The 22399-nt window shown below is 44.4% G+C and overlaps 1 protein-coding gene across 7 annotated transcripts in view; it reads right to left on the reverse strand.

Annotated features, from left to right (window-relative positions):
* The window catches only part of kirrel3a (kirre like nephrin family adhesion molecule 3a), a 638457-nt gene that overhangs the window by 99398 nt on the left and 516660 nt on the right, over positions 1-22399 (reverse strand). For all 7 annotated transcript variants that reach the window (XM_087976494.1, XM_043676912.2, XM_087976497.1 and 4 more), the window contains exon 6: positions 21737-21842. In XM_087976494.1, coding sequence (XP_087832620.1) covers positions 21737-21842 — 106 coding nt within the window. The remainder of the gene's footprint in view (positions 1-21736; positions 21843-22399) is intronic.

The following is a 22399-nucleotide window of genomic DNA, read 5'->3' on the forward strand; positions in this document are numbered from 1 at the left end:
ATTTCTTTCAGCACCCTGGGATGCATTCCATCAGGACCAGGGGACTTATCTACCTTTAGACCCTCAAGATTGCTCAACACTACTTCTTTAGTGATAATAATTGAATTGAGATCCTCATCTCCCATTGTATTCTTAACATCATGCTTTGGCATGCCAGACACATCTTCCACTGTGAAGACTGACACAAAATTGTTATTCAAGGCTTCAGCTGTTTCAGCATTGCCCAGTATTAATTCCCCTTTCTCATCCTGCAAGGGACCTACTCAACTTTAGCCACCTTTTTCATTTTAGATATTTATAAAAGGGTCCCATTGGTGTAAGTGTTGGGGCCCTTGCTGCTTCAGGTTTATATGAACGATTCAAATTTGAATATGGGAGGATTGATCAGTAAGTTCTTGGATGGTATGAAAATTGGTGGTGTGGTAAATAGTGAGGAGGATAACCTTAGATTATAGAAGGACAGAGATGGGCTGATCAGATGGATTAATTAGTGGCAAATGGAATTCAACCCAGATAGGTGGGCAGGACAAATGAGGCAAGGGAATACATGATGAATAGTAGGACTCTGGGAAGCATGGAGGAACCAAGGTGGAGGGACAAGTGGATAAAGTAGTTACAAAGGCACATGGTATACTTACCTTTATTAGCCTTAGCATAGAGTTTAAGAGCAGAAAGATGATGCTGGAACTGTATAAAACGTCGATTAGGCCACAGCTGGAATATTGTGTACAGTTCTCGAATCCACATTGTCGGAGCGATGTGATTGCACTAGAGAAGGTGCAGACGAGATTTACCAGGATGATGCCTGGGCTGGAGAATTTTAGTTATGAAGAGAAATTGGATAGTCTGGGATTGTTTCCCTGGAGCAGAGGAGATATAGCCGAGATGTAGTTATGAGGTTAGTAGACAGGAAGAAATTTTTCCCCTGCGGAGGGATCAATGACCAGAGGGCATAGATTTAAGGTAAAGGGTAGAATGTTTAGAGGGGATATGAGGAAATATTTTTCTTCCAAGGGGAGTTGGGATTCTAGAACTCATGCCTATAAGGGTGGTAGTGACGGAAGCCCTCATAATATTTAAAAAGTACGTAGATGTTCCCTTGTGACACCAAGGCACACAAGGCAATGGGCCAAGTGCTGGAAAATGGGATTAAAATAATTAGGTCAGTGCAGACTCAATGGGCCAAAGGACCTTTTCTGTGCTGGAGACATCTATGACTTATGGGTAGTTGACATTGCCCTTGTATCCAGGCCAATTATCATTCACTTGACCAACTTCAAGAAAATATCTCTGGTGAAAGGTCGAGACCTAAAAGGATGGGCTGAACTTTTCCAACTTTGAAAATACTGGGGAGGCTGTGACCTTGACCAAGTTCCTAAAACTGCTCACTGTACATGGCGCCTACCAGCTGAATCTCCAGGAACATGGGTGATGAGCTGGGCACCAATAAGGGGTTTCAGGCAGGATCTGGAGGGGAAAGTCTCTCTTTGCCCCACCGTTCACTGGAGAGATTGCTAACAGCCCTCGCCATCAGTACACAGGGCAAAAGTAGCAGGAGAGAATAGATATACTGCATTAATCCCACAGTGTCAAAGACATCAGTCTCCTGGAAATTTTTGCTCAATGTGAAAGCTGTTGGATTGTAAGACAGCAACCTTGCCATTACCTTGCTGTGACCACTGGAGCTGTATATGGTCCTCATGCAGCTCCCACCTTCCTCTCTGAAGCTGCATTTTTATTGTTCTGTAGAGCTGGCAGGTGCAGGATAGCCACTGGTTACCAGTACCAGTGATGTACAATGTGACAAGTCACTCAACTTGATTGGCATCCAAACGTGGATTATTGACCTTAGACCCAGGCCACTCCTGGCAAAACAGCCAAAAGCTGATAAGAACATCAGCCTGAAATCTTTTCTCTTGAATTTGCTTGCCTACACTCTAGCCTCACCCTTCATATCGACCGGAAATGGCTGCATGCATATCTGGATGTTGTGACAGCATAAAAGGTGCTATATGAATACAGTTGTGGATCCCATAGCAAACCCATAAGAAAAATCCAATAAAATGTGTGCATGATGCGTACAGGTCTGAATTGGCTTGGATACTTAAAACAGTGCTCCAGTATGACGTGGTTGTTAATTTCAAAGTATTACTGATTTCTTTCCAGTTATTTTTTTTCCCCCTCTGGCAAACTTTGTGCTGTGGTTGTAGTAGAGGAGTGAGCCAGCACTACTAACTTAGAGACAGACTGGCTGAAAGCTGGTCTGGAGAGTATGTTAAACATGTAAACTATGTCTGTTTTTGGTATATGTCACCTACAACTTAGGCTCCCTCACCTAAATTGAGCACATTTTGTGTTTGCAAAGCAGTGCCTGACATTCTGAAAGGACTTTATTGTCTGTAAAGTGTTTTGGGAGTATCTTGAGGTTATGAAAATGCTTTATTAATGAATGCTCTCTCTTTTTATATCTGTCCTGGGAGCACCAAGGCAGCTGTAGTAGTTGCTACTGCTGTAGTAGGTTACATTAGCCAGTTAGCATTGGCTTCATCTCAGACCTAAACTCTCTTATTCTGTGTTAGATTGGCTTGAAGCAGGCAGTGAAAAGTCCATCAAACTATCAGAAGCCTGTCATAGACAATGGGAATACCAGCCAGAATGAGCACTGAATAAAGCAGCACCTCAGTACCCAATCCAGTGATGATATATTCCCCAGTTAGCAATGGGAGGTGTACTGTCATCTATTAAACCCTTCTCACATTGTCAACTAAATAATGGGGACAATAATTCACATTAATATTTGCCTGAATAAAAGGTCTGAATTATGGATGAAAGTGTCATCTGAATAATTTTTCTGTGCCATATGGATTTTATTTGTATGAATTTTAATAACTGCTTCCATTAAAAAATAGCACAGAAATGCAATAACTGAACCCTAGCCACTGAATCCAATATGTTGGAAAGCCCTTGGCAAGTCACACTAAATTCAAACTACACTGAAGTATGCAGCCATCATGTTTACAATATATTTCATGATTATTTTAAATAGCTGGATGTAATTCACTTTCAAGCAGTGAGACCTCCAATAAAAGACAACATTTGAGGTCGTGGTTTAACAGTCTGACAGGAGATGATCTACACCTGAGGGAATATAAGAGCAGGAACAGGCCGCTCAGCACTTGACCCTGCTCCACCATTCTAAGTTATAGCTGATCATCCATCTTGGCTCAATGTTTCTGTACTACCCCCATATCCTATGGATACCTAGAAAGTTATCAATCTCTATCTTGAACATACTGATCATTCACAAACCTCAGGGGTGGAGAATTCCAAAGATTCACCACCTTCTGAGTAAAGAAATTTCTAAATGATCTACTTCTTAATCTAAGACTGTGTCCGTTAGTTCTAGACTGCCCAGCCAGGCCAGCACATCTTGTCTGTATCTACCCTATCAAGATCTTTAAGAATTTTGTGAACTTCAATAGGATCATCTCACATCTTTCTAAACTTCGGAGAATACAGGTCCAGTCTGAACTGAAGAACTGGAACAAACTCTCTGGAGCTCTCCTTACACTGAAAAATAAACAGAAAAAAGAAACTGAACAGGTGTGACAGCATCTGTGGAGAGAGAGTTAATGTTTTGAGTCCAGTATGACTTCTCCAGACCTTCTCACTTGTTGTGTGTATGACTGATATGCAGGCCTAGGGAATGGGGGCCTTCACTCACCAGATTCCTCTTAGGTAGTGAATGCACAAAATGTCACAGTCCAGTCATTGGGGGAAAATGTGGGAAAAGTAATTCGTAACGAGGCTCAGTCACAGCAGAATTGAAGGCTTTCTGAGCATTCCTAAGACCCTCGGTTCTGCTCTGACATTCAGTTGTATCACGCATGATCTGACATTCCTTACATCCACATTCCTGAAATTTTCCCATAACCCTTGATTCCCCAACTGGTCAAGAATCTACCTCAGCCCTAAATATACACAAGGACTCTCTCCCTACAGCCCTATGTTGCAAGGAGTTCCAAAGATGGACAGCCTTATGAGAGAAGTACTTCTTCCTCATCTCAATCTTAAATTAGTGGCCCATTATTCTGAAACAATGCCTTTTAGTCTTTAGAACGGTCACTAATTTTCCTCTTGCAAGATCAGAGATTCAGACAATGAATTGTAGCATCTCTGCAGTTAGATTGACTCTGTTAATTAAGCATAAACCAGAGGTGGAACCTCTGCATGGCTCAATCTCAAAGTATAGGTTGTTTATTCAAGCTCTGGATACAGGCTGTTTTGTACACACGTAATGCTTAGTGTAGAAATTTGAAGAACAATCTGATTGAGATTTTAAAATTACAAAAGGATTTGATAGGGCAGAAACAGAGTAACTATTCCCTTTGGTGGGGGAAATCCATAATAAAGGAAAGTAATCTCAAAATTAAATCGAGGTTATTTAGTAGGGGAGTCAGAACATACATTTTCAACTTTAATTTCAAAATAAATATGAAAAACATGATTCAGTATAAGTGTCAAGACACTTGGAGTAACAGCTGCTAAATGAAGCTAAGGTGAGCAGGTTCAAAGAATGGTTTCTCCTTGTTCCAATGTAACAGGCTTGAAAGACAGAATGGTAGCTGTTACTGTAGAACTGGCTTGAGGGGCAGAATGGGCTCCTCTGGTTCTTGTGTGACGGCTCAGGAGGTGAAATGAAGGGTTGTTGGTCAATTGGCAAACTGCAAATATCCTGGTCCCAGGTGTTTTTGGTTTAGATGATGTGTATGCAGGAATCTAGGGAGAAACTGCATTCACAATACCAGACGACTCGGCAACAACTCACTTTGTGTGCAGACTGCTCAAGGCAACACTTTATGAAGAATGCAATCACTTTTATATTCATGATTTAAATAGCAAGGTGCTTATAGTGAACAGGTGGCACCCATGGATACTGTCTTACTGAGGAATTGTCTGACAGTTTGATACATCATGATGTGACTGGCCCTAGGACAGTGCTGACCCCAGGACAATGCTGTCCAATCACAGTATATCTAACTCCAGGACAATGCTGACCAATCGCAGTATGTCTGACCCCAGGACAGTGCTGATCAATGATGGTGTGACTGGCCCAAGACAGTACTGACCAATCACGGTGTTTCTGACTCTCAGACAGTGCTGATCAATCACAGTGTGACTAGCCCTGGGTCAGTGTTGAATTACCTTAAGGTAATGATTTCTCTGAGAAGACATTGACCTTGTTACAAGAATTGATATGTGAAGAATTAGAGGGTTAATCAATATAGCTTACATTGTACAGTTTATTTGATTTTTTTTTATTGTTGAAAGCTACTCCCACCATCTTATGCTATAGGCCTCTTCATCTGATTCCACCGCCTGTGCAGCATAGTAAACAGAGCGAGAGATTTTCTTTTCTGAGCATTTCTATTCTAAATCCGACCAAGTAACTTTTCAAAATAAAGTAATAAAAATGTAACCTGACTATTATTTCAATGTGGTTTTGAATAGCTGATTTTCTGTTGGATATTTTATTCAAATCTTTAACCTGCAAGGATTTCAATGATGTATGTGTGAATTAATTCTTTATTAAGCACTATTTGCATAATTTACATAACATTGCACTATGCTTCTCTGTTGTGGCAAATGGGGATGTGGGAGCTCCCAGAGAAGAGAGTTAGGCAGCTCTCAGCGATGGCTTACAAAGCCAGTGCTCACCTGTCTCAAAGTACATTTGCCAGTATTTCCCAACTCAAGATAAAGCAATCTGGGCTTCAAATTACTTTACACGTGATACCTTAAGGACAAAGTGTTGACTTAGTCCTTGTCCCTTAATTGTAGGATTAACCAGGGATTTGCAAAGCTCTCACTTTTTAATCTCTTTCATTTTGTCCTGCACATTTGAATTTGTTAATAACTTTGATATTGGGGAACATCACAATCGTTCTAATGGTGGATGGAGTGCCTGCACTCTTTCTGTGATATACATTCAGCACTGAAATGTTTAAAGGGATGTGGGCAGAGTCTGCCCAAAGCAATTACAGTGCCTAGTATCTATTTTATGGATCCCTGTATAAAATATGGCTGTTCTGAATTGTGTTTACTGTGTGTCAGCTGCATTCAAGGAAGTCAGAATTGTATAATGCCCAACCAGTTGTCCCTTAAAGGCCTTGCTAGAGGCTGCCCCCAGTCTACTGGAAGGGTTTCATCAATACTGCAGTCATTGATTTTTAATGTGAAAATTCCTGACAATTAGCAAACATATACTAAAACAGCAGGACTTTTGCCAAAGTACGGACTGGGTATAGCAGCATCCAAATTTGCAATAGCAGTGTGAATGTCAATACTGCATCCGAGGAGCGGGAGAATCGACATTTGGGTCATAAGCCTTTCATCAGGAATGAGGCCTACCTTAAAGAAGTTCTCTCCCTCTCTGCAAGGATCTCAGTGCCTCGGCTAATGCCTGACCTGCTGTGCTTTTCCAGCACTGCACTCTCGACTCTGATCTCTAGCATCTGCAGTCTTCACTTTCTCCTAGTTGATTTCAACCCTACTGCGAAGCCTCTTCCAAGTATGCCTACCTTGAAGAAGTTTTCCTCTTCTGTCTACAGGGATCTCAGTAGGCTTCATTCCTGCTGTCTGATCTGGTGTGTTTTTCCAGCACCACACTCTCGTCTCTGTTGGCCGGCATCCTCAGTCCTAACTTTCTCCCTGAATATCCATACTGATAGTAGAAGGTCCCAGAAAACATGAGCTTCATGCTTGTGCTTAATGATGTGTTCAGGTTCTGGGCCCAGGCTGATTGAAGGTCATGGCTGTACATTTGTCTTGGGAGGGTTTAAACGACTATGGCAGGTAGGTGGGAACCACACCAATAGGTCAGCAAGAAGGAGTTAGCAACTAGTAATGCTAAGATGAAGAACAGGAGGGAGAAATTACTGAATATGGTGGGACTGGCTTTCTGAAGAATATTTGTTTCAATGCGAGGAGTGTGACAAGTAAGGCAGAAAAACTTAGAGCTGGGATAAGTACATATAACTATGATGTTGTAGCTATTACAGAGACTTGTTTGAGAGAGGGACAAGACTAGCAGCTTAACATTCCAGGATTTAGATGCTTCAAGTGAAGTAGAGAGGGATGTAAAAGAAGTGGGGGAGTTGAATTACTGATTAGGGAGAATATCACAGCTGTACTAAAGGCAGCGCTCATCCAGAGAGGCCATATGGATCGAGCTTAGGAACTGGAAGGGTGCAGTTATTTTGATGGGATTGTACTACAGGCCTCCCAACAGCCAGAGGGTGATAGAAGAATGGAGATGTGGCCAGATTACGGAAAATGTAAAATCAATAGAATTCTGTGGTGGATAATTTTAGCTTCAGCAATTTTGACTGGGATACCCTTAGTTGGAGAAAGTGAGGATGCTGGAGATGAGAGTTGACAGTCTGGTGCTGGAAAGGCACAGCAGGTCAGGCAGCATCCGAGGAGCAGGTGAATCGATGTTTCGGGCATAAGACCTTCATTATGAATGAGGCTTGTGGGCGGGAGGCCTGAGAGGGAATAGAGGGATACAGACTGCAAAAAGGCAAAAGATGTCAATGCAGGCTTTGTGGGCTGAATACCTGTTCTTCTGCTGTACTGTTTGGGCTGAAGGCTTATGCAAAATGGGGAAAGCCAGCGGGTGGGAGGCCTGAGCAATGAGAGGACAGCCAGCGGGTGGGAGGCCTGAGCATTGAGAGGACAGCCAGCGGGTGGGAGGCCTGAGCATTAAGGGGAAAGCCAGCAGACTGGAGGCCTGAGCAATGGGAGGACAACCAGCGGGTGGGAGGCCTGAGCAATGAGGGGACAGCCAGCAGACTGGAGGCCTGAGCAATGATGGGACAGCCAGCGGGTGGGAGGCCTGGGCATTGAGAGGACAGCCAGCAGGCTGAAGGTCTGAGCATTGAGGGGAAAGCCAGCAGGTGGGAGGCCTGAGCAATAAGGGGACAGCCAGCGGACTGGAGGCCTGAGCAATGAGGGGACAGCCAGCAGACTGGAGGCCTGAGTAATGAGGGGACAGCCAGCGGGTGGGAAGCCTGAGCAATGAGGGACAGCCAGCAGGCTGGAGGCCTGAGTAATGAGAGGACAGCCAGCGAGTGGAAGGCCTGAGCAATGAGGGGACAGTCAGCGGGTGAGAGGCCTGAGCATTGAGGGGACAGCCAGCGGGCTGGAGGCCTGAGCAATGAGAGGACAACCAGTGGGTGGGAGGCCTGAGCATTGAGGGGAAAGCCAGTGGGTGGGAGGCCTGAGCATTGAGGGGAAAGCCAACGGGCTGGAGGCCTGAGCAATGAAAGGACAGCCAGCGGGTGGGAGGCCTGAGCATTGAGAGGACAGCCAATGGGCTGGAAACATCATAATGCTTTTTAACTTTATTTCTTGTTTTTCAAATTGTTCAACCCTTCCCTTTCTGAATGTTTGTTAAGAAATCATTGAATATGCAGCATCCACTGATCTAGGCTGGGTAATCCACATGTAGTTTGCTGTACTTGGAGTCATAGAGATGTACAGCACGGACATAGACTCTTCGGTCCAACTCGTCCATGCCCACCAGATATCCCAACCTAATGTAGTCCCATTTGCCAGCAAGATCAGAATTGCAATATTCCAAAAGTGGCCTAACCAATGTCCTGTACAGCCGCAACACAACCTCCCAACTCCTGTACTCAATACTCTGACCAATAAAGGAAAGCATAGCAAATGCCTTCTTCACGATCCTATTTACCTGTGACTCTACTTTCAAGGAGCTATGAACCTAGACTCCAAGGCTTCTTTGTTCAGCAACACTCCCCAGGACCTTACCATAAAGTGTCAAAGTTCTCCTATGATTTGCTTTGCCAATATGCAGCACCTCACATTTATCTGAATTAAACTCCATCTGCTACTCCTCAGTCCATTGGCCCATCTGATCAAGATCCCGTTGTAAGTTGAGGTAACCTTCTTTGCTGTGAACTACACCTCCAGTTTTGGTGTCATCTGCAAACTTCTGAACTATACTCCTATGTTCACATTCAAATCATTTATATAAAATGACGAAAAGCCGTGGATCCAGCAGTGATCCTTGTGGGACTCCACTGGTCACAGGCCTCCAATCTGAAAAACAACCCTCCACCACCACCCTCTGTCTTTTATGTTCGAGCCAGTTCTGTATCTAAATGGCTAGTTCTCCCTGCATTCTGTGATATCTAACCTTGCTAATCAGTCTCCCATGGGGAACCTTGTCGAATGCCTTACTGAAGTCCATATAAATCATATCCACCGCTCTGCCCTCATCAATCCTCTTTGTTACTTCTTCAAAAAACTCAATCAAGTTCGTGAGACATGGTTTCCCATGCACAAAGCCATGTTGACTCTCCCTAATCAGTCCTTGCCTTTCCAAATACATGTAAATTTTGTCCCTCAGGATTGCCCACCACTGACATCAGGCTCACCGGTCTATAGTTCCTTGGCTTGTCCTTACCACCTTTCTTAAATAATGGTACTACATTAGCCAACCTCCCTACTACTGGCACCTTACCTGTGACTATCGATGATACAAATATCTCAGCAAGGGGCCCAGCAATCACTTCCCTTGCCTCCCACAGAGTTCTAGGGTACACTGATCAGGCCCTGGGGATTTAGCCACCTTCATGCATTTCAAGACATCCAGCACTTCCTCCTCTGTAATACAGACATTTTTCAAGATATCACCATATATTTTCCTGCATTCTATATCTTCCATATCCTTCTCCACAGTAAACACTGATGCAAAATGCTTGTTTAGTATTTCCCCATCCCCTCAGCTCCACACAAAGGCTACCTTGCGGATCTTTGAGGGACCCTATTCACTCTTTTGTCCTTAATGTATTTGGAAAAACCTTTTGGATTCTCCTTAACTCTATTTGCCAAAGCTCTCTCATGTCCCCTTTTTGCCCTCCTAATTTCCCTCTTAAGTATACTCCTACTTCCTTTATACTCTCCTAAGGATTCACTCAATCTCTCCTGTCTATACATGAGATATGCGTCCTTCTTTTTTTTAACCAAACACTCAATTTCTTCAGTCATCTAGCATTCCCTGCACTTACCATCCTTGCCTTTCACCCTAACAGGAATATACTGTCTCTGGACTCTTGATACTTCATTTCTGAAGGCTTCCCATTTTCCAGCCGTCCATTTAACTATGAACATCTGCACCCAATCAGCTTTCGAAAGTTCTTGCCTAATACTGTCAAAATTAGCCTTCCTCCAATTTAGAACTTCAACTGTTAGATCTGGTCTATCCTCTTCCATCACTATTTTAAAACTAATAGAATTATGGTCGCTGGCCCCAAAGTGCTCCTCCACTGACACCTCAGTCACCTGCCCTGCCTTATTTCCTAAGAGGAGGTCAAACTTTGCCCCTTCTGTAGTAGGTACATCCACAAACTGATTCAGAAAATGTACTTGTGCAATCTTAACAAATTCCTCTCCATCTAAACCCTTAACACTATGGTAGTCCCAGTATATTTTAGAAAGTTAGAGTCCCCTACCATAACCACCCTATTATTCTTACTGATAACTGAAATCTCCTTACAAATTTGTTTCTCAATTTCCTGCTGACTATTAGGGGGTGTCTACAATACAATCCCAATAATTTGATCATCCCTTTCTTATTTCTCAGTTCCACCCAAATAACTTCCCTGGATGTATTTCTGGGAATATCCTCCCTCAGTAGAGCTGTAATGCTATCCCTTATCAAAAATGCCACTTCCTGTCCTCTATTGCCTCCCTTTCTATCCTTCCTATAGCATTTGTATCCTGGAACATTAAGCTGCCAGTCCTGTTCACCCCTGAGCCATGTCTCTGTAATTGCTGAGATATCCTAATCCCATGTTCCTAACCATTCCCTGAATTCATCTGCCTTCCCTGTTAGGCCTTTTGCATTGAAATAAATGCAGTTAAATTTATCATTATTATTTACCTTGGTCTCTGCTCTGCCCCTGCTTGCCCTGACTGTTTGACTTGCTTCTTTCCTCAACTGTACCAGTCTCAGATTGATCTCTTTCCTCACTATCTCCCTGGGCCCCACCCCACCTCCTTACTAGTTTAAATCTTCTCGAGCAGCTCCAGCAAATCTCTCTGCCAGTATATTTGTCCCCTTCTAATTCAGGTGCAATCCATCCTTCTTGTGCAGGTCACTTCGACCTCGGAAGAGATTCCAATGATCCAAAAATGTGAATCCTTCTCCTATACACCAGCCCTTCAGCCACACATTCATCTGCTCTATCCTCCTATTCCTACCCTCACTAGCTCGTAGCACTGGTAGTAATCCAGATATTACTACCCTCGAGCCTAACTAATTCCTGCCTAACTTTGTATAATCTCCCTTCAGAATTTCATCCTTTTCCCTTCCTATGTTGTTGATAATAATGTGCACAATGACCGCCTGCTGGTCCCTCTCCCCCTTGAGAACATTCTGCACCCTCTCTGAGTTATCCTTGATTCTGGCATCAGGGAGGCAACGCAACATTCAGATTTTTTGCTGCTAGCCACAGAAACGTCATTCTGTGCCCCTGAGTAGAGAGTCCCCTAACAGAGTTGAAACTTTATTGCTGGAACAGCACAGCAGGTCAGGCAGCATCCAGGGAACAGGAGATTCGACGTTTCGGGCACAGGCCCTTCTTCAGGAATGAGCAGAGAGTGTTCAGCAGGAGAAGATAAAAGGTAGGGAGGAGGGACTTGGAGGAGGGGAGTTGGAAATGTGATAGGTGGAAAGAGGTCAAGGTGAGGGTGATAGGTCGGAGTAGGATGGAGGCGGAGAGGTCAAGAAGAAGACTGCAGGTCAGGAAGGCGGTGCCGGGCTGGAGGGATCCGGCTGAGACAAGGTGGGGGGAGGGGGGATGAAGAAACTGGTGAAGTCCAAGTTCATCCCCTGCGGTTGGAGGGTTCCCAGTCGGAAGATAAGACGCTCCTCCTCCGACCGTCGGGTTGTTGTGGTTTGGCGGTGGATGAGTCCAATGACCTGCATATCCTCGGTGGAGTGGGAGGGGGAGTTGAAATGCTGTGCCACAGGTTGGTTGGGTTGGTTCGTCCGGGTGGCCCAGAGGTGCTCTCTGAATCGCTCCGCAAGTAGGCGGCCTGTCTCCCCAATATAGAGGAGGCCACACCGGCTGCAGCGGATGCAGTAGATGATGTGGGTGGAGGTGCAGGTGAATCTGTGGCGGATATGGAAGTTTCCCTTGGGGCCTTGGAGAGAAGTGAGGGGGGAGGTGTGGGCGCAGGTGTTGCACCTCCTGCGGTTGCAAGGGAAGGTGCCGGGAGTGGAGGTTGGGTCTGTGGGGTGTGTGGATCTGACAAGGGAGTCGCGGAGGGAGTGGTCTCTACGGAAAGCTGATAGGGGAGGGGAAGGAAATATATCCTTGTTGCTGGGGTCTGTTTGGAGGTGGCGGAAGTGACGGTGGATGATGCGCTGTACATGGAGATTGGTGGGGTGGTAGGTGAGGACCAGTGGGGTTCTGTCCTGGTGGCGGTTGGAGGGGCGAGGCTCAAGGGCGGAGGAGCGGGAAGTGGAGGAGATGCGGTGGAGGGCACCGTCGACCACGTCGGGGGGGAAATTGCGGTCCTTGAGGAAGGAGGCCATCTGTGTTGTACGAATTTTGAACTGGTCCTCCTGGGAGCAGATGCGGCGGAGACGAAGGAATTGGGAGAATGGGATGGCGTTTTTACAGGGGGCAGGATGGGAGGAGGTGTAGTCCAGGTAGCTGTGGGAGTCGGTTGATTTGTAGTAGATGTCCGTGTTGATTCGGTCGCCTGAGATAGAAACAGAAAGGTCTAGGAAGGGGAGGGAGGAGTCCGAGACTGTCCAGGTGAATTTGAGGTCGGGGTGGAAGGTGTTAGTGTAATGGATGAACTGTTCAACCTCCTCGTGGGAGCACGAGGTAGCGCCGATACAGTCATCAATGTAGCGAAGAAAAAGATGGGGGGTGGGGCCAGTGTAGTTGCGGAAGATGGATTGTTCCACATACCCTACGAAGAGGCAGGCATAGCTGGGGCCCATGCGGGTGCCCATGGCTACTCCTTTTGTTTGGAGAAAGTGGGAGGATTGGAAAGAAAAGTTGTTCAGGGTGAGGACCAGTTCGGTCAGTCGAAGGAGGGTGTCGGTGGAAGGGTACTGGGTGGTACGGCGGGAAAGGAAGAAGCGGAGTGCTTTGAGTCCTTCTGTTTCTATCTCAGGCGACCGAATCAACACGGACATCTACTACAAACCAACCGACTCCCACAGCTACCTGGACTACACCTCCTCCCATCCTGCCCCCTGTAAAAACGCCATCCCATTCTCCCAATTCCTTCGTCTCCGCCGCATCTGCTCCCAGGAGGACCAGTTCAAAATACGTACAACACAGATGGCCTCCTTCTTCAAGGACCGCAATTTCCCCCCCGACGTGGTCGACGGTGCCCGCCACCGCATCTCCTCCACTTCCCGCTCCTCCGCCCTTGAGCCCCGCCCCTCCAACCGCCACCAGGACAGAACCCCACTGGTCCTCACCTACCACCCCACCAATCTCCATGTACAGCGCATCATCCGCCGTCACTTCCGCCACCTCCAAACAGACCCCAGCACCAAGGATATATTTCCTTCCCCTCCCCTATCAGCTTTCCGTAGAGACCACTCCCTCCGCGACTCCCTTGTCAGATCCACACCCCCCACCGACCCAACCTCCACTCCCGGCACCTTCCCTTGCAACCGCAGGAGGTGCAACACTTGCGCCCACACCTCCCCCCTCACTTCTCTCCAAGGCCCCAAGGGAAACTTCCATATCCGCCACAGATTCTCCTGCACCTCCACCCACATCATCTACTGCATCCGCTGCAGCCGGTGTGGCCTCCTCTATATTGGGGAGACAGGCCGCCTACTTGCGGAGCGATTCAGAGAGCACCTCTGGGCCACCCGGACGAACCAACCCAACCAACCTGTGGCACAGCATTTCAACCCCCCCTCCCACTCCACCGAGGATATGCAGGTCATTGGACTCATCCACCGCCAAACCACAACAACCCGACGGTCGGAGGAGGAGCGTCTTATCTTCCGACTGGGAACCCTCCAACCGCAGGGGATGAACTTGGACTTCACCAGTTTCTTCATCCCCCCTCCCCCCACCTTGTCTCAGCCGGATCCCTCCAGCCCGGCACCGCCTTCCTGACCTGCAGTCTTCTTCTTGACCTCTCCGCCTCCATCCTACTCCGACCTATCACCCTCACCTTGACCTCTTTCCACCTATCACATTTCCAACTCCCCTCCTCCAAGTCCCTCCTCCCTACCTTTTATCTTCTCCTGCTGAACACTCTCTGCTCATTCCTGAAGAAGGGCCTGTGCCCGAAACGTCGAATCTCCTGTTCCCTGGATGCTGCCTGACCTGCTGTGCTGTTCCAGCAATAAAGTTTCAACTTTGATCTCCAGCATCTGCAGACCTCACTTTCTCCTCGAAGTCCCCTAACAGAATCAATCACTTGGAACCTGATGTACCCCTCATTACATTTAAGCTAGTCTTGCTACCTGAAACTTAGCTGTTCATGCTACATTTCCCTGAGAGTCTAGCACCCTGTACATTTTCTAAAACAGCATACTTATTTGAAATGGGGATAGCCATAGAAGACTCCCGTAGTAACTGCCTATCTCTCCTAACTTTCTTGGAGTTAACCCATCTACCTGACTGTATCTGCGGCTTTTGTCTCTTCCTAAAACTGCTATCCATCACACCCCCTAGCTCTTGTAAATTCCTCTTTGCCTCCAACTGTTGCTCCAACCAATCTATTCGATCTGACAGGATTTACAACCAACGATGTTTATTGCAGATATAATCCTCAGTAGCCCTTAAACTCTCCCAAAACCCCCACATCCGACAAGATATCACTCTATTAAAGGCCATTTTGCACCTTCCAATCTGCAGACCCAGAAAATAGCACAGTCTTATTCCTTTACAAAACACTGCTGCAGGCTAACAATATTTATGCTTATATTTTAAAAATTCAATCAAGAGACAGATCCCAATTAAAAAAACATATAATCAAGAAAGAACCCACTCTACTTACTATTGTAGATTTACAGCACGGCTATACTTAAAACTATTTGCTCATCTGTTTCTATGCTGTGACCTTTCCCAAACAGGTTCCTCCAAGATCAGTTATGGATTTTGCTGTTTATTAAGTGTTCCTAGACACACTCCGATGTCTAACGATGCATGAATTCAAACAGCAAAGGCAGTAACTGCACAGATTTGCTGCTGTGTCAGTTAGCAGTGTGGGTTTCTTTCTCTCGCTCCCTTACAGACCATGTGCTTGCTGTCTTTGTCTGTCTTTCTCCCTTTTACCTGTGCTGTTGTTTTGACTTTTTTTTTCAAAGTTCCAAAACAATCTAACAGCATATAAAACAGTAATTGCTGTTCCTGGAATTCGAGGAAATCACCTCCAACACCTAAAATACCTCAAAAAAGTAGTAGCCTGTTACAGCCAGAAATTTGTCCCGTGCTCCATCTTGGATTTCATCTTTTTGTTACTTATCACAAAATAAAAGAAGCTCCCCAATACTGATCTGCACCAGCTGAGATGAATACTCACACCATGTAATGATTTACTATTCCTATATTTCACTCCCTTCTTTGTCACTCACGCTCTCACAGTGACCAAAAGACCTAAGACATAGGAGTGGAAGTAACGCCATTCGGCCCATCAAGTCCACTCTGCCATTCAATCATGGCTGATGGCCATTTCAACTCTCCCCATAGACCTTAATTCCTTGCAAGATCAAAAATTTATCAATCTCTGCCTTGAAGACATTTAACGACCCGGCCTCCACTGTGCTCCATGGCAACGAATTCCACAGGCCCACCACTCTCTGGCTGAAGAAATGTCTCCTCATTTCCATTCTATATTGACCCCCTCTAATTCTAGGCTGTGCCCTTGGGTTCTAGTCTCCCTACTTAACAGAAACAAATTTCCACCATCCACCCTTTCTAAGCCATGCATTATCTTCTAAGTTTCTATTAGATCTCCCCTCAACCTTCTAACTCTAATGAATACAATCCCAGGATCCTCAGCCATTCATTGTATGTTAGGCCTATTATTCCCGGGATCATCCGTGTGAATCTCTGCTGGACACGCTCCAGTACCAGTATGTCCTTCCTGAGGTGTGGGGCCCAAACTTGGACACAATATTCTAAATGGTGCCTAACTAGAGCTTTATAAAGTCTCAGTAGCACATCGCTACTTTTATATTCCAACCCTCTTGTGATAAAAGACAACATTACATTTGCTTTCTTAACCGTGGACCCAACCTGCAAGTCAACCTTTGGAGAATCCTGGACTAGCACTTCCAGATCCCTTTGTACATTGGCTTTATGAATTTTCTCACTGTTTAGAAAATAACCTATGCCTGTATTCTTTTTTCCAAAGTCCAAGACCTCGCATTTGCTCATGTTGAATTTCATCAGCCATTTCTTGGACCACTCTCCTAAACTGTCTAAATCTTTCTGCAGCTTCCCCACTTCCTCAGAACTACCTGCCTGTCCGTCTAACTTCGTATCATTGGCGATCTTCGCTAGAATGCCCCCGTTCCCTCAGCCAGATAATTAATATATAAAGTGAACAGCTGCAGCCCCAATACTGAATCCTGCGGGACACCACTTGTTACTAGCTGCCATTCCGAAAAAGAACCTTTTATCCCAACTCTCTGCCTTCTGTCAGACAGCCAATCCTCAATCCACACCAATAGCTCACCTCGAACACCATGGGCCTTCACCTTACTCAGCAGCCTACCGTGAGGCACTTTATCATAGGCCCTTTGGAAGTCTAGATAGATAATATTCACTGAGTTTCCCTGGTCTAACCTACTCGTCACCTCTTCAAAGAATTCTAACAGGTTTGTCAGGCCTGACCTCCCTTCCTAAATCCATGCTGACTTGTTCTAGTCCGACCCTGTACTTCGAAGAATTTAGAAATCTCATCCTTAATGATGGATTCTAGAATTTTGCCTACAACCCAGATTAGGCAAATTGGTCTGCAATTTTCCATCTTTTGTCTTGAACCTTTTTTGAACAAGGGGGTTACAACTGTGATTTTTCAATCATCTGAGACTTTCCCTGACTCCAGTGATTTTTGAAAAATCACAACCAATGCCTCTGCTTTTTTTTCAGCCACCTCCCTCAGAACTCTAGGATATAGCCCACTGGTGACAAGAGATTTATCAATTTTTAGACCTTTTAGCTTTTCTAGCACTTTCTCTTTTGTAATGGTTACCATACGCAACTCTGCCCCTTGACTCTCCTTAATTGTTGGGATATTACTCATGTCTTCCACTGTGAAGACTGGCGCAAAGTATTTATTAAGCTCTTCAGCTATTTCCTTGTCTTCCATCACTAGCCTTCCTGCATCAATTTGGAGTGGCCCAATTTCTACTTTTGCCTCTCGTTTGTTTCTTAACGATTGAAGTAAACTTGTTCTATCATTTCTAATATTACTTGCTAACGTACCTTCATATTTGATACTTTCCTTCCTTATTTTTCTCTTTGTTATCCTCTGTTTGTTTTTGTAGTCTTCCCAATGTTCTGATTTCCCACTTTAGGCTCTCTCTTTTTCTATGATACATTTCCTGACTTCCTTTGGTAGCCATGACTGTCTCATCCCTTCCCGGATAATCTTTGTTTGGGATGAACCTCTGTACTGTATACTCAATTACACCCAGAAACTCCTGCCATTGTTGCTCTATTGTCTTCCCCACTAGGCTCTGCTTCCAGTTGATGCTTTCAATTTTCAAGACCATTTAAATATAGTATGATCAGGATTCCCAGGTCAGATCTCTATTTGCCTTTCCAAATGGAAAGCTGTAATTAATTTCCAACATTACAGACTCTGCAGGCTAGTTCAGCATCCTAAGTACAGGAGTGGCTCAGTCAGCATCTCAGTTCTGAAGAAAGGTCACCAGACTAAAAATATTAACTCTGTTTTCTCACCACACCTGCTGACCTGCTGAGCTTCTCCAGTAATTTGTTTTTGTGTCAGATCTTCAGCATCCACAGTTCTTTGTTTTATTTTAGTATCTCAAACTTGTTCTGACATTCAACCCATGATTGATCTGTACCTCAAACCCATTAGCCTACTGAGGCTTCATATACTTCAGCAATTTTTCTGCTTCTTTATTGTCTTCCCACAGTTAATGGCGCGTGAGACAGAAATAAAACTGTTTGTGTTTGTTTCCTGTGGTGCTTTGGTAGTGTCCCTAGCTCTGGGCCAGAAGGTTCAGATTCAGGTTACACCTACTCCAGAGGTGTTTTGTAATATGTCTGACAAGGTTGATTAAAACCTAAATTGCTTCAATTGAATCCACCTCCACCTTGCTCTCTGGCCGTGTATTCCTTATTTCACTCCTGTTTCTTTTGTTAATTAAGTTGTGCTCTCTCTCTTACCAATGGAAACAGTTTTCCTCCATCTACTCTGCCCCAGATCCCTCATAAATTTGAAGACCTCTGTTAAATCTAAACTTAAACTGTGCCATAACATGTCTGAACAAATTGATTAAAAATATTTACACTAAAATGAACAATGTATGAGGTTATTTGCCCTTCATTAGCTCGGTAATTCTACTATTCTTCATCAAAGGAGCCTGACACCACTATATTCAAGATTAGAGTGGTGCTGGAAAAGCACAGCAGTTCAGGCAGCATCCGAGGAGCAGGAAAATCGACGTTTTGGGCAAAAGCCCTTCATCAGGAATAGAGGCAGAGTGCCTGCAGGGTGGAGAGATAAATGAGAGGAGGGTGGGGAGAAAGTAGCACGGTACGGTAGCACAGTGGTTAGCACTGCTGCTTCACAGCGCCAGAGACCCGGGTTCAATTCCCGCCTCAGGCGACTCTCTGTGTGGAGTTTGCACATTCTCCCCGTGTCTGCGTGGGTTTCCTCCGGGTGCTCCGGTTTCCTCCCACAATCCAAAAAAAAATGTGCAGGGGTTAGGTGAATTGGCCATGCTAAATTGCCCGTAGTGTTAGGTGAAGGGGTAAATGTAGGAGAATGGGTCTGGGTGGGTTACGCTTCGGCGGGTCGGTGTGGACTTGTTGGGCCGAAGGGCCTGTTTCCACACTGTAAGTAATCTAATCTAATCTAAAAAAAAGTACAATGGGTCGAGATGAAGGTGATAGGTCAAAGAGGAGGGTGGAGGGGATAGGTGGAAAGCAAGATAGGCAGGTAGGACAAGTCATGGGGACAGTGCTGAGCTGGAAGTTTGGAACTGGGGTGAGGTGGGGAAAGGGGAAATGAGGAAACCTTTTGCCCGAAACGTCGATTTTCCTGCTCCTCGGATGCTGCCTGAACTGCTGTGCTTTTCCAGCACCACTCTAATCTAGAATCTGGTTTCCAGCATCTGCAGTCCTTGTTTTTAGCACTATATTCAAGCCTACATCTGGCTTTAGTCCCACAATACTTAGCCTGCACCAGCCTCTGAGACCAATGAGAGGTAGAGTCATAGATACACCACAGAAATAGACCCTTCAGTCCAACTCAATCATACTGACCAGATATCCCAATTTGACCTAGGCCCATTTGCCAGCCTTTGGCCCATATCCATCTAAACCCTTCCTATTCATATCCCATCCAGATGCCTTTTCAATGTTATAATTGAAGCTGTCCCTACCACTTCCTCGGGCTGCTCATTTTATATATGCACCACCCTCTGTGTGAAAAAGTTGCCCTTTGGACCTTTTTAAATCATTGCCCCCACCCTGGGAAAAGGACCACATTCGTGCCCCTCATGATTTTATAAACGTCTATAAGGTTACCCCTCAGCCTCCGACGCTCGAGGGGGAAAAAGCACCAGCCTATTCAACCTCTAAATCAACCCCTCCAGTTCCAGTTAACATCCTTGTAAATTATTTCTGCACCTTCTAAAGTTTAACAACATCCTTCCTATAGACAGGTGACCAGAATTGTACACAATATTCTAAAAGTGGCTGTGAAGCAGGCCATTCAGCTCACTGAGTTTGCTCCACCATTCAATGAGATCATGGCTGATCTGATGGTTTAAAAATGTTGCGTTCCCAACATTGACCATATTATTTTGATAGTGGTAAAAACAGATTATCAGTTTTTGACTGCCATCATCTTATTTTAATACCTGGGTCCTTTCATAGGCTAAAGCTGTTTTCCAGAAAGGGAAAAGTGCTGGCTTACAGTGATTGCAGTAATCACCTGAACAGGTTGAGACAAGTTCATGAAACCAATCAATAAACACACAACATTCTGAATTGAAATTAACATATCATCAAATTGAGTGAAAGCAGTCCCTCAGGTGTCCTGTTTAATTTAGACATTTCTGGACGTTTCATATATTAAAATGAAAGACATCACATGCAGATTATCTAGTTTGAAAAACAAACAATAAAGTAAAATACATGACTCTATCAGGAAGTATTTCAGTCAACAGCTTTTGTGCAGAATTTGAGGATCCTCTTCCCTCTCGCTGTTTCAGTTTTCACTCAAAAAACAACACCCAGTGCTGAAGCAAATTTAAGAAATGCCCATTTGCTAAGAATTGAAGGATATTGACAAATTTCACCACTGCTGAGAATGCAGACATAATTAAACAAACCAGATTTCAGGTTAAAACCTAATCCCTCAAGGATATAAGTTTTGTTTTAAAGTGTCCTTGATCTTTTTGCCTTGGATACTCTTCCTTTTTAAACTTTATATCTTTGCTTATGTGCCTGTTAATTATGTGTGTTTTATTATTTTTCTTGCAGTCAGTTACAAAATTTATTTTCACTCAAGAAATTATTACAATTGGTATCATAATTTCTACTCTTACTACTTTAATTAATCTGTGCTGTAGGTGAGTGCTAAAAAGAATCAAAAATATTTATTAAGCAAAAAAAATGGGTGAACTAATTCAGCATCTACACTGGGTAACAAAGCTATCCAGTACAGATATCAACTTAAAAACACAATTTTCAGGCATGAATCTACTATGTACTTGCAGCTTTATTCTTCTTCCTACTCCAATATTCCCCAGTTTCCTGCTGGTGTTAGTACCATGCCAATTGGTCCAAATGGTTATTTGCATGAACTGGGATTAGAGGGTGGGGTAGGAAAGGATAGTCAAACCAATTCTTCTCCATTTCCCATACCTACAAGGGCACTGCTCACCAGACAGTCACTAGTCAGCAATAATCAGCAAGAATGCTGATTTATTTAACCTAAGTGGACTAAGCAGCAGCATGGTTGTGATAAAGACTAATAATTCAGAATGCTGAAGCAAAAGACAGAGATATGAGTTCAAATGCCATCATGATAGATGTGGAACTTAAATTTGGTCAAGCGAATAAAGCTGGAAGAAGAGGCATTAGTCGTAATAATTCTGAAACTAACGGATTGTTCTAAAAGACCATTTGGTTCACTAATGCTCTTTAGGAAGGTGAATCTGCCATTTCTATACTGGTCAATGCTTAACTGACTTCTAAAATGGCTTAGCAAGTCACTCATTTGTCAAAAAGGTGTAATTCATTCCCACTATCTTCTCAATGGAACTTTGGGATGGATAGTTAATCGTGACTTTAGCAGCAACACTTGTGAATGAATAAAAAGCATTGTAGATTATGAACTCCAGACCTTCCCTGGTCTTTGTGACTCAGTTCTATACTGCATCTGCTTGCTAATATGACTCATTTTAATTGTTAAATCAACGCAGCTGGAAATGACCTGATACCTGTACAAGCTGACTGCAGGATTTGCCTTGGCTGAGCATCGGAATCTCACTGTGCTTCCTTCCAGGACAGGCTGTGGCTCCACAGTAAGGTTCACCAGAGGTGGGTCTACAGGAAGAATACAAAACAAGAGGTAGATTGTTTCCAATTCCATGGTGTAGTTCTCACTTTCTGAACGAGTGAGTGGCCTGCAAAAGCAATTACCAACCTGTATCATGAATTCTCAATCAATTAAATTAGATCTTTAGGCAGTTCAGTGACAAGGAAGTCAATTGTATAGACTTCTGGACAATTTGGGAAATATAGACTCATTAAAATGAGCAAAACCTACATTAATTGCAGAAACAGGTTAACCCTTCACTGGCCTATAAAGTGGTTGTGGGGGAAAGGAGTTGAATCTTTATTTCTGATATTTGCAATAAGACAGTTTCAAATAGCCCTTAAAATGTAAAAAAAAAACAATTATATTCGCTTGTGTTTCATAACTAAAATGTTCTTTTATTACAAATACTAGCTACTTGGAAACAGAACTGGCTCAACCGTAGAAGACACAGGGTGGTTGTGCAGGGTTGTTTTTCAGAGTGTGAGTGTGGGTGTGTGTGAGTGTGGGTGTGATTGTAAAGGGGATCAAGGATTACAGGGAGAAAGTGAGAAAATACTAGCTA

Source organism: Chiloscyllium plagiosum, unplaced genomic scaffold, assembly GCF_037043375.1.
Source record: "Chiloscyllium plagiosum isolate Xiang-an unplaced genomic scaffold, Cpla_swu_hap1 HiC_scaffold_29, whole genome shotgun sequence".
NCBI lineage: Eukaryota > Metazoa > Chordata > Chondrichthyes > Orectolobiformes > Hemiscylliidae > Chiloscyllium > Chiloscyllium plagiosum.